Source organism: Chelmon rostratus, chromosome 9 (genome assembly GCF_017976325.1).
Source record: "Chelmon rostratus isolate fCheRos1 chromosome 9, fCheRos1.pri, whole genome shotgun sequence".
NCBI lineage: Eukaryota > Metazoa > Chordata > Actinopteri > Chaetodontiformes > Chaetodontidae > Chelmon > Chelmon rostratus.
The window spans coordinates 7,321,421-7,334,572 of record NC_055666.1 but is presented as its reverse complement, the minus strand read 5'-3'; the positions used below and the strand labels follow the sequence as shown (position 1 = coordinate 7,334,572).

Below are 13,152 nucleotides of genomic sequence, written 5' to 3'. Positions count from 1 at the left end.
GAACAGTGCACCACCCCTCCACAGTCTGCTTCAGCTTCATGAAGGTCTTTTGCAGTCAAACAAGGGGTTTGATTTGATTGATTTTAGAGGAGCTCCTGGCTGCTGATTGTTTGGTTTGAGGAGTCACAGCATTTTTAACGCTCTTAAATTTCCAGCCAGAGCCCTCACAAGCTGATTACGGTCAGAGGCCTCAGTAAAAGTTATCTGAAAGCTCAAATCTTAACTTTTGCATTGTGCTCGTTTCCTTTTTTCACTCTAAAATTGTACAAAACAAAATAATCCACTAATCTTGCTTGAAATGTTGAAGTCTTCTGGAGATCAGTCCATCATCTAAACACTTCACTACTCACAAGTAGTAGTAGTACTACTAGTAGTATATCTCTTTCTTTTTTGTTATTCTTGATTTATTTTACTTCAGATGTGCAGCGGTGGGGGAAGGGGTGGATATAGTTATTGCAATCTTGTCTTGATTTCATTGTGACGATAGTAATGGATTAAAACCAACAGATAAACAGTATTAAAACAAGAAACGAGACTGACAGAGAATGTGGCAGACAGATATAGAGGCAGAACAAGGTTGTTTAAACCTTGTATCACCAGCTGAGTTGAACTTTAAAATGTTAGTTTCATGTTTTTCAGGTTATTCTTACTTTGGAACAAATACATGTGATTGCAAAAACTTAACAGAGATTTCACGATAATGATAAAATCCTAAAATATCCACTCAGGCTGGGACTGGCTGGGTATTATAAATCTAGTACCTTTGTTCTCCTAATTAAAAATACTGTTTTCTGACAGAAGCTTTCTTTTACGCAACTTCTTTCACACCCGGTAAGATTTTACCCCAACAGGTGTCCAACAGGCATGCTACTTAAAATATCATCCCAGGCGAATTTCCCGGCAGTGACAACTATTACATTCCACTGCATAACAGCTTCATGATTACCCAAGTGGACAGACAAAAAAAAATCAACACATCCAAATGTAGGTCTGCTGAAATAATTTCCATTTCATCCCATCACTATGGAAACCAGGCACCAAAATAGAGTGGAAAATGTGCTGCCAGAGCGTTAAGTTTGTTAATGTGAAAGGAAGTAGTTTGTTTTAAATGAAGTTTTGAAAATGCAATATGCTGCTTACAGCACTCCAAGTCTGTGAGAGTTTCCTTTTAGACAATTCATTCAAGACACACAAGATAACATGCACTGAGGTATTGTCATCATATTGTACTGAAAATTGGGACAACATGTAAGTGTGTGTGGGCTCAAATTCAACACAAAGATGTGTTTAAAAAAGACAAAACCTGTTTGGTGAGCTGGTTGTTTTTCTTACAGAGCTGACACTGAAATATGATTTGGTAAATAAAGACAAAATGAAAACTTGGAAAACTTTGCTACATTTTAGTAAGACTAATGTCAGAAAGCTACCATGCTCACGCTGATAATGCTAACATGCTGATGCTAAGCCAGTCAACTATTCACCATGTTTATTACCTTATTTGAAAGTAGCACTAAACGCAAAGTACAGCTGAGGCTGATGGGAAAATCATTAGTTTTGCAGGTATTTAATCAAGTGACTCCTTCATACTAAGTATTTCTTGCGTGTGGCCACTCATCTATTCATATTCCATCCCAGTCATTCATTTACAGGAATCGTTGCCCTATTTAAAAAACAAATGTACAGTGTAAATGAATCTTAGGAGTTACCTAGCTGATACTAGAGGTTGACCTTCTTACAGATCCAGAATCATTTTAAATCCATCCTCTAATGCTTGCTACAGGCATCTAACATTGGAGATGTCATTTCTTCATGCTGTAGCTTTTTTTGTGCCTCCGTCTGTGCTCAAAACATTCTCATTAGGTATGCTGGCCTGTAAGCAACCATGGCACCGCCTATTACGTATTAGGTCAGTATTCCATGTTCATGGTATGATTCAGTTACAAAAAAAAAAAAAAAAAAGACGAAGATTATTAAATTTTAAATTAAATGTCACGTGTCCAATACCTGTCCAAACAAGCCAGTTACCAAAGAGTTTTCTCTCTGCCTCCTTCCCTCTGTCTCATTTAAAACGATAAGATAAATTACTTCCGACCGATCAAACATTAGCAATGGTAATTGCTGCCACGGGTGTATCAAATGTTTGCGAAAGTGAAGGACAGCAACTGAGAGACAGACGGAGAGGGAGACAGATAAGAGGCGTGGGGGAGAGGCTACAAGATGGATAACTCTGACAAAAAGTGTGACCCCGAGCTGTAAGCAGGGAGCAGAATTCAGTGAGGATATGTGCATGCATTTGCACAAAGAGCGGGCAGCATTAATGTTCAAGAACAGACCACAGACTGTGGCTCTCCCATTTGGAATTTTCCCAGTTGCAAGGTTGTTCAATCAAACCTAAAGAAATCAGTGTCGAGATTTTCCACACAGGGTGTAACCCTGACATGACAGGAAGCACCATGTTCAGAACAGGTCTGCCTGTTTCTCACTCAGACACTTGGTTTCTGGTGAAGCTATGTTCAGTCTTTCTTCCTCTAGTATCATATGGTCAGTAGCCTTTAGAGCCCTACTCTCTGTGAGTGCATACCTGCTTCATCAGCGGCAACAAAAAAATACAAACATACTGTAAACTGAAACATTTAGAGGATCATCTAACTACAAGATGAATATTTTCAATCCGTGAACCAAAATAAACCCATGTGGTTGAATGGATTTATTTTCATCCAAGACATGTTGAAATCTTTTTTTTTTTTAAAGCTTTCCAGCATTGACGAGCTCTGGTATGATGAGTCTCTTGAACTTGTAATATGATTCTACCCTCGTCTTAATCAGACTGCTTCAGGTTAAACGCTGTGAGACGCTGCTTTGATGCAGTCGTCAACATGGTGCGAATAATGAGGAGATGGACTGTCTGTTTACAGCAAACCACTTCTGAGTCAACATAAATCTGTGCCATCTGCGTTTCTTCGGTGAAAACACGACATGCACAAAAGTGTGAGAGGAATGCAAATAAAACAATCCTCTAAATAAGACAATGATCCTCTTATAGTCTGAGTTAGCATATGCCATCTTCATAACTGATGCAGGGTATTGTGGTTTTCACTAACTGTGATGGAGATCTGTTGGAACATGTAGAAACATACATTTTATTTCTTTCATGCAGCATTAGCAATTCTGTTTTGAGCCACTCAGGGGCAGCGTCACTTCGAAATTGTCATGCTTCGCAAATGTTATAGCTAACGTAATAGCAAAATGTGGTTTTTCAGACTGGTTTTTATTGAAAAAAGGATGAAAAACAGGTTGAGAGTGAGAAACAAGAGTCAAACTGTGGGCCTTTACACCAAGCGATGAAAGATGTTAAAAAGCTCCACAGAGGTGTGGTGACTCAGGTGATAAACCCCTGTGGGTTTGTCACTATGAGTGACCACACATTACATACATTTGACACCTTGTTCATACAGAAATATGAATATAGATCATGTTGCTGAAGGGGTGCTTTTTGGAGTTTCAATAAGATGTCTGTATTAGCTTCAATAGTTTTGGAGAGAGCTGAGACGGAGTTATGGGAACAGACTCGTCCAAACACTGTGTGTTCTACCAACTTCAGTAGTGTTTGATTTACACGGTGGTGAAGAAAAAATGACTGCATTTTCATTTTAGATTGAACTTAAATTCCACTGTTTTCTTATTATTGGCAATAGTCATTTTGTTGTGTGCATTAAAAAATGTCCCCACTGATGCTATCACCAGCCTGGAAACAATACAGCATGATGATGAGACTCCCTGTCAGACAAGGTCCAGACCTCCCAGGCTTTTAACGAGTCCAGAAGTTGGACGCTGTGAATTTGTAACCCACCTTTCTCGTAGTCGGGCATGCTGTCTTTGAGCAGGCAGCTGAGCTGGTGGCCATTGAGATGCAGGAAGCGAAGCTGGTCTCGGAGAGAGGTTTCCTCCAGGACACCCGGGATGATGCGGCCCACGCTGTTTTGAGATATGGGCAGGCCTAGTCCCAGGGCCAGGGTCGGTGTCAGGTCAACCTGCTCTACAACTCCAGGCTTCTCCATCGCCACTGACATCACAGGATAAAAACACACAAGCAAAACAGTGAGGACCTACTGCACCTGCGTTGCATGATGGAGAAATAATGATGAATCAAGTGCATTGCTTTGCATTTTTCCTTTTTCATATTTTCGTGTGTTGAACCTTCACTTGTCAATCATTGTGTCCAGTACTACGATGTCTTTTTTGCTGATAAACTTGAACCTGTTCAACTTGAATGCACCAACTATTTCCCCTTGGAAAAAGCTTTCACAAACTAACCAAATGTTAAATCACAACTGTGCTGCATCAGTCTGTGACAGTGGGAAATAAAATGGATATTTATTTATCAGAACAAAAGTCACTCATTTTATCACTTCAAACTTCAAGCAAAAACTATTTACACAATGGACATGAAGAACTTGTCTGAAAGAATTTCACAAAACTCATCAAGATTCATTTGTAAAAGCAGGTCCTTCTCCTAAAGTCACTAACCTGACACAAACACTACCATGAAAAAACCCACACCTTTCTCTTATTTGGAAGTCAGTGATTATGGAGAATATATTTTACTGTCACTCTAATAACAGCAGCTGCAGCATCTCTGTCCCCTCAGGACAGTCAAACCGCGGTCACAGGAAAATGGTGAGAGCGCAGTGAAACATCAACAACATTTCCCCACAGGATTTGATTCATTAAGGCAAAGTGCATTAGTAACATCCTTGTTGATTAGAATCAGGACAATATTCAATTTGAATTCTAACATAGAAAACCTGAATCTGGAAAAAGCATTACAACCAACTCTGATAATGAATCCTGTATTCATGCCTGAGGCTACGACCATAGGGAGGGTTGTCACAACGTGCAAAACAACCCAAACAAACACAAAAAATGAATGAATAAAATCGTTACCATGTGAAACATGGCTGTCATTTTTACCTCCTTGTCAAAAGTGAAGGGACATTTTTATGTTGACACCTGGTTTCCTGTAGAGAGCTTTTGAAAATACAAACACAGAGTGGGAGTCATTTCCCAAATTGTCTGTGTCTGAGTGAAGTTTTCAGGTTGGAATAATGAACTACATTGCTGTATAATATATCTGAAAATGAACAACACAGCTCATATGTGTGAGGAAGTGAGACAGCTGCAGACTAAAGACTGGGACAAACCCCAGAGCTATGAGCTAATTTGGTAATTGGACACAATGAAATAAGCCTGGGAATTATCCATTTTATATTAAAAGGAGACGGATTTGCAACAAGACATGGACTTTGCTGTATTAAGCCCACAGCTATTCAGGATAATGCCACTAATCTACCAAGTGTATGAGGCTTGTTTGAATCTGTTCACATAACAATGAATGACTGAAACTGTTTAAGTTATGGTTTTAGTTGCAGCAATTACACTAATGAGCAAAGTAGATTTTTTTAAGTAAAGTCTTTTCAAACAAAATGGAGATGTTTTGTCGAGCACGAACATTAATCCAACATTAACTGTGTGTAAAATCACACAGTATGCTTTTATATATTTATGATGCCATTTGTTCTCTGAAAACAAGCCAAGAAGAAGAAATGTGCTTGCCAGACCATTGACCACATGCCCATAATGTTACATCCAACCAAACCTCTGTAGAAAAATATCCAGTCTGTTTGTACTGTACTCTTTGATTTACATAGAACAGAGCAGCTCACATTCTGGCAGAACAGATGTGTCATAACTCAGTGAAAGGTTACACACACAGAATGCTGATTCATAGATGAGGAAACTGCAGCTGATGCTCAAGCCATACGCATTCAACTATCTAGCTTGCTAATATTCTCTCTAATATGTTGTAGCCATTTTGGAATTCTTAATATGACTGTACAGATTTGTGCATCAGCTTAATGATTACTTCGTATGAAAGCTGGGGCAATAACAATGTTTTCTTCAGAGTTCATAGCACATTTACATCCATGCTTGTTATGATAGGGTGTAAACTGGTGCTGGCACACGTATGAAATGTGTATATGGGTGATATACCTCAGTTCATTAATATCTCTCTCACATCACTCGGCTGAAATTCTGTGCATCAAAACATTGTTGCATCAGTCACTGGTTGCACCACTGTTGGTGTAGGTTTTGAGGCTGGATAGTTATCCATTCTCTGGCTTTTCTTGGCTTTGACAATACAGTGTATCATGGCTTCTTTAAGAAAGCAAAAAATGGCAAGGATGCACAGACATCGGGGTAAACAGTGGCTGTATGGCTTCTCACACCTACGCCGTCTGATTAAAGCGGCGCCTCTCAGGATCCTCCCAGCAATGTCGACTAAATGTTCTGCCAATCTGCGGTAAGAGGGCTGTTTTCTCAATGATGCATTCAGATTAAAAAGTGAAGCTCAGGTACTGAGCCAGTAATGAACTCTGATCCACTGCACTATGTTCTAATGAAAAACAACAAGCAGCTGAGCTTTCTCCTAATGGCCCATCATCCTCACTGCGTTAAAAATAACCAGCTGTTGAACTAACCGCAGCAATAAATAGAAGACATTTCTATGTCATCATATGTACATCTAAAGTGATATTAATAGAAAGCTTGTGTCTTATGGCATTTCAGTTACAAAGGACTCAAGGAACAATAGATTAAAAACTTAATTTTTCCTTTCTAATTAGTAAATTAGATGCTTCAGAATTGAATCAGACTGTCTCCTTTTTATGAGGAACATGTGGCATAAGGATGAAGGATGAGGGTGCTCACAAAAGTGCATCTTCACAGAGAGATGACTGGATATACACCACCAAGACAACAAAAGTGCACAAAACAACGCCTCGTGTTGGACTCAAAGGCCCTGAAAACCGATTTTCTCAACCAGCTTCATATTATGAGCCATGGGATCCCACACGAACACACTCTTGTCTGCAAAAGAATAACAGTTTCTTTCGCATTAGAGATTTAAATCATTATTTTTTTCTCTGTGCTCTTGTTGTTGGTTGTAAGTGGGCAGCACTCAGGTAGCAAAAAGGGATGTCATGTACGTCCATGCAACAATTAGGATTTAGGCAGCATTCGAATTCAAATCTGATGACAGCTTGTGGGCTGTTTGGTCGCTGTTGATCAAACCAGACCGCACAGCCCCCCTTCTGAGCGGCTACATTATGTTTGTATTCTATATCTGTTGCCTTTACTTCTGGCTGGACCACAGAAAAGCCAGCCAGCACTACAAATGCAAAAATCTGTCCCTGACGGAGTGCGTGAGTGAGTGTTGAAGTCACACCATCGGTTAGTCGACTGTTGGAGTTTCCTCATTGGCCTTTGCACTTTGAAAATGAGCAACCTCGCCAATGCGTCACAGCGCGATGGTGCATCACAGAACATCATTTACACACAGATGGCACAGAAACAGAACAGTAGTGGATATTCACCACGAGGGAAAAGAAACTGGAAAACGACATAAAACCTACTGCTACGAGAAGTGGAGACGATGGCTACACATTTTACCACTCCAGCACAGAGCGGCGTGGAAGAGAAAACAGCTCTCAATGCACAGAGAGGCGTGAGGGAGGGCGCACAGTTAAAGCACCACAAATAACAATCGCTCTGACAAGACACTCGATACAGAGTGAGTCATGGAAAAATGAGGGACACCCAATAAATAGAAATGAATAAAAGAGCAGGGGCACTTAATAGATCATTACAATAGTTATAGTGATAGTTAGAATAATTTCTCTTTCAAATCAAACATGTTAATATATGAGTGGAAAACTCTCTGTTGTGGTTCCTGCACAACAGAACAATTTAAGAACAAATAGTACCGGAATCAGAAAATTGCCGATGCATATTAAATGTCCAGGAATTCACATTAGAGGCACAATTGTCTATCCGTGGCCACAACGTAGCACAGTGACCATACACAGTCCAGCTGTATTCTAGGTTTTTGACCAAGTCTTGTCATTGTACAGACAGCCCAAAAGTGGTGCCACAAAATAAACTTTTCTTACTTCCCAAAGAAACAGTGCTAGCCTCTTTTAATTTCTATGTTAATGAACCACAGAAAATCACTTCATTAATGGCTTTAGGAATTCATTCAACTGGATGCATTTCACTGAAGCAAACGCAGAAGTTGGCATTTACTTCTTACCCCTTCTGTGATTGGTAAAATTGTAGAATCAAAAAGCATAAAGTCCTACTGGTAGGCAAGTCATTCAAGCTGTTGGCACCACAGGAGGCACAGAGTGCTAGCAAAACCAAGAGTTCTGTAGCAACAACTCAAATGAACTGTAAATGATTAATTCACATGAATGGTCTATAAATAAAAAATCTATGCGAGAAAAGATCTCAAAAATAGACTTGGCTGAGAAAGAGGCAATTATCACGATCACACTTTCACACACTCACCACATTTATCATGGCAAAATAAAGTTCTGCTCAGGAGTTTCTATTTGCTCTCTTTTGAGATGACACTGCTCCTCACACTAAAATTAATGGAAAGCTACGTGTGAGCATGAAAGAAAATGTTTCCCTCTCAAATCCTATTCAAAAGTTTAGCTTGACTAATTCATAATTTTCAGTGATGAACAGAACACATTGTCTCCAGCAGGATGGACCAGTGGACAGAGCCCCGCCTTAACTAGACTGTCCAAGAATCATGCCACGTCTACACATTTATTCAAGGGTCTGTATGTTGACAGGGAGCAGCTGTAATGGTATCACTAGCCCCCGCCAAACAGAATCTCTTTGATTTAATGGCCAATCTGCTGCTCTCAGCCTCTTTAAACAACACCAGACAGTTTACCTTTTCTTTTGAAGGCCGGACTTATGAGCACCAGGGGCGTATTGACTTCTGGTTCTGAGGAGCCTCCGTGGCTGCCGGTCTCCGACATGCCGTGGTCTCCACACAGCACCAGCAGGTAGGGCAAGGATCCCTCTGCCTCCTGAGAGAAGCAAACACTGAGGTTAATGGACTCCCACTCTATGTGCTGATCTGGGAGGGCAAACCTCAAAGCTCTGAGACGTGAATAATTCAAACTTGGCACCAAATGGAAAAAAAAAAAAAAAATCCAGTTTGTAAAACAGAGCAATAGCATGAAATGGCAGCAGCTGGGATAATAGATTGTTTCACCAGATATTTTTCATATTATCATATTGTATATGGAGACTTTTAATAGCAGCAGAAAAGGAAGACATTAAATCTTAAACTTTTGAAAAGGAAGTTGTGAAAAACACTTCCTGGCACAGTTTTGCTGCAGCTCCAGACTAAAAAAAACAACAGACAAACAAGCACAGGATGAATCGTTTGTTGAGGATGACAGACTTTGATCAAGCCTGGTTTCTTCCTTAAGTGATTCCCTTTCAACTAGACCTTCCATTGACAATGAATTCAACAAGCATGCCTTATGAGTCATGGTAGTGGGGGATGATTTAAAAGCACGACTACAGATGTTAACAAAACAAAATCCAAATCTAACCACACATTAAAATACTCTCAAAAATAGCAGGAACTTCATTTATGATTAAAGATTGAAAATTGTGTCCTATCAACTATAGATGAACACACAGCCTGAATGACAGACAAAGCAATGATTGCTGAAGGCCGAGATAAATCATGTTTTTGTATTTGGAAGCCAAGTGAGATAAAATGCTAGTTTCATTTAGGATGACCTTATCCAAGCAGACAAGAAAAGGCCAAAGTCAGCATAAGTGTTTATTTTTTAGCGATGGCTATAGTAACATATCGAGTATACTTTTTTGATACTCTCAGAAGGTGACAGGAAAACGCGATGAACACTTTGAGCAAACACTGCACTTTGGAGTCCGAGCCAAACTGTGCCATTGTGCTCAGCTGACCTATTACATTTGCTACACACTCAGCAAAGAAGGAACAGAAGACTACCTACTGTCCTAGATTTTACCTCTTGGATGCTTGTTATAAATGGCACTGGACACAAGGGACCCACAAAAACACGTCAAGACCGGTACTAAACACCGCTGAGCCCCACGCTGAGCGAGCCCCTTCTCTCTTTACGGTAAGTCAGAGTTTACTCCCATTCTGGAGGATGAAAGCACTTGGCCTCTTTTGGGAGAATTTCTTCTCACCGTATTAGAAACCTTTTTTTAAACCAATGCACAATGTACCGCGCTGAACAAGACGATAGCTCATGCTCTCCATGGGCAAGACAAAAAAAACAAACAAGCTGAATGGTACTTATTTTTAAACTGCAATCATGTAAATCAGTAATTGTCAACAAGGGGTACTGGTGTTCCAGGAGGTAAAGCTCATCTCATTAACTCAACTATACTCAAGTAAAATATAGAAATTGTAAATTAAGTAAAAAATATACCTCTAAATTTGTGTTGAGGATGAAAATACACAGCCAATTAAAATTACAAAATGGTGTGCTGTTGATTTTCAGTCAGTTGCAACACAAGTGTTGCTACTGACTGTGTGAAAACTAGTTACATGGAAAAATACACGGCTCAGATTACACACCGGTCTGCGGGTCAGGTTTAAGAAGGTTCAACTTCAAACAGCAAGAGCAGCAGCCAAACCCAAAAATCTGAAATATCCACAAGAGAAGATTGAGGCCACGTGATCTCGATTAACACAAAAGTCTGATGGAGGTCTTTATGACCAGGAGGTCCTGCTTTCCAATCATGCCTTAATGGAGAGTGTTGTCCACTCTGCAGGTAGAGCATGTCACTGCCCCAAATGTGAGCTCGCTGAAATAGGCTACTCGCGTCACATTACAAAAGATGCTGTGAGGGGCGTCATTTGAATATTACTCTGCTTTTTTCCTTCATCCCGCTGCAGCAGGAACCATCGTGCATTTTAAGGATGCAGCAGAAAACAACTCACATGTGCAGTCAAACACCCTGAAATGTTGAGAGAACACCCCCATCATGTTAACAGCGTGTGCCGATAAGAGAAAACACAGTTGTTTTTGTAGAAGCTTCTATAGTATTCTGCAGGACCCCACTGGGCTGTGTCTATTTTTAGGTCACAGGGCTGCTGTGGGAAAGAACAGCCACAGCTTTCACTAATGTAACTAAAGCGAGACATTTCATTCAAAGAGCTCGATGGGAGCACGTATGAGGCTGCCACTGCACACAATGCACAGATGTCACCATGAGCCCGGAGAGACAGGACTTAACAAGACAGAATTAACAACTTTGGGGTAGTGGTAAAATGTTGCCTCAACATTTGCAGAAATACCCATCAGTGCGTCTTTTGCAAAGAGGAGAAGTTTACAAGGATCTGCTTTTGGCTTCTGTTCTCTCTCTGCCAGTTCAGGGACACAAAAGGACGAGAAAGAAAGAGTTCCAAGGCTCATGTTGACATGATTTCACAACCTACATACAACAGATGAATGACAGCGAGACAATGCCCATTAAAAATACACACACGGCGCAAAGACACTATGCACGCACGGCTATCAGACCGCACAGAGAAAACAAGGCCACAAGACCTGCACACTGATCAAAGACAAAATTAAAGATAACAGAGAGCCTTAACAGTTATTAAATCTCTGAGGTTGCTGTGACAGATAACATAATGACTGCTGGAAACGTTAGAAATTATCTGTGTAATTAAGTGACCATCCAAAAACTGATAATGCTAAAAGTTCCCTGATAGCATCACATTAATATAATAACTAGTGATCATTGATATACTTCATCATATTTTCAATTTCAATCATTTTTTACACGGTGACATTTACTGCTTTTATAATGACCCTCAAAACCCTTAAACAATGCAAAATTTACTCTTCAAAATTGGAAGTGTAATAAGTTTAATGACTCTTAATTGGGAGAAACAGGTGTTGACAAGCAAGAATTAAGTTAAAAAACCTAAGATTTTAACAAAATAAATTTTTTTATTTCTTACATTTTCTAAACATTTTCATTGTAAGTGGCAGAGTCCACCATTCCCACAGCAGACTCAAACTGCCTTTCACCACACAAAGATTACTGTCCCCACAACATGAGTCACACATACATGCACGCACGCACGCACACGCACGCACGCACGCACGCACACGCACACACAGACACGCACACGCTTGCAAAGCTATCCTTGGAGTTCCACTCATTGTGGACAGCCAAGCCACTCTACCCCTAACCCTAAACCATAACCAATTCATGCCTATCCCTAACCTTAACCTCACCTCAATTCACGCCTTAGCCCTAACTTTAATGAACCAGGACCTCAGAAATAACGTTTTTGACTCATTAGGATCAGGTTTGGTTCCCATGAGGACTACTGGTCCTGACAAGGTCAGTTTTTATACTGGAATAGGTCCCAAAGAGAAAAAAAATCAATGAAAAGCAACTACAGACAATGGAACTCTCATTGATCAAATCTATTACACGAGAATGTGTCCTGAAATCCTCACAGATGTTGTCAACACCTACTACTTTGACCATGACCTCACAGCAGTGATGCTTCTGCAGGGTGCATGAACATTTTCCAATTGTTGTTGGACATTCAATATTCATGTTCCTGCCAAACAACTGATCATTTATCTCTTGCCAATAATGACACATTCTACATTCTTCTGGATCAAACAAGGGAATATTTGTGCAAAACATATACAGTGCTGTGAAAAAGTATTTGCCCCTTCATGATTTCTTACTTTTTTGCATATTTGTCACACTTAAGTGTTTCAGATCATCAAACTAATTTTAATATTAGACAAAGATAACCTGAGTGAACACAAACTGCAGTTTTTAAATGATGATTTCATTTATTAAGGGAAAAATGCTATCCAAACCTACCTGGGCCTACGTGAAAAAGTAATTGCCCCCCCTTGTGAAATCATCAATTAACTGTGATTAACCATATTTGATGACAGAATCTGTCCTGACACACACTGACATATAAACACCAGCCAGACAACTCAAAACTGCTTCTGTGGTACATCCCACTACCACACACACACACAAACACACACAAACACACAAACACACACACACACACACACTCAAAAGGTGAAAACAATACCAGCCATGCTGTTACAGCTGGTAATTACACACATGGCCTTATGAAGTTGATACGTACTGCTGCAAGTAATGATTCATTTCATCATGGATTAATCTGCTCATTACTTTCTTGATTAATGGATTAACGGTCCATTAATCCATTAA

General features: G+C 40.0%; 1 protein-coding gene across 1 annotated transcript in view; it reads right to left on the bottom strand.

The window, feature by feature from the left end:
* pigg (phosphatidylinositol glycan anchor biosynthesis class G) overlaps positions 1 to 13,152 on the bottom strand; it is a 60,108-nt gene that overhangs the window by 37,802 nt on the left and 9,154 nt on the right. Inside the window, exons 5-6 of the mRNA XM_041944096.1 lie at positions 8,804 to 8,942; positions 3,851 to 4,063 (exon numbers count right to left, since the gene is read on the bottom strand). Of these exons, the coding sequence (XP_041800030.1) occupies positions 3,851 to 4,063; positions 8,804 to 8,942 (352 nt within the window). The remainder of the gene's footprint in view (positions 1 to 3,850; positions 4,064 to 8,803; positions 8,943 to 13,152) is intronic.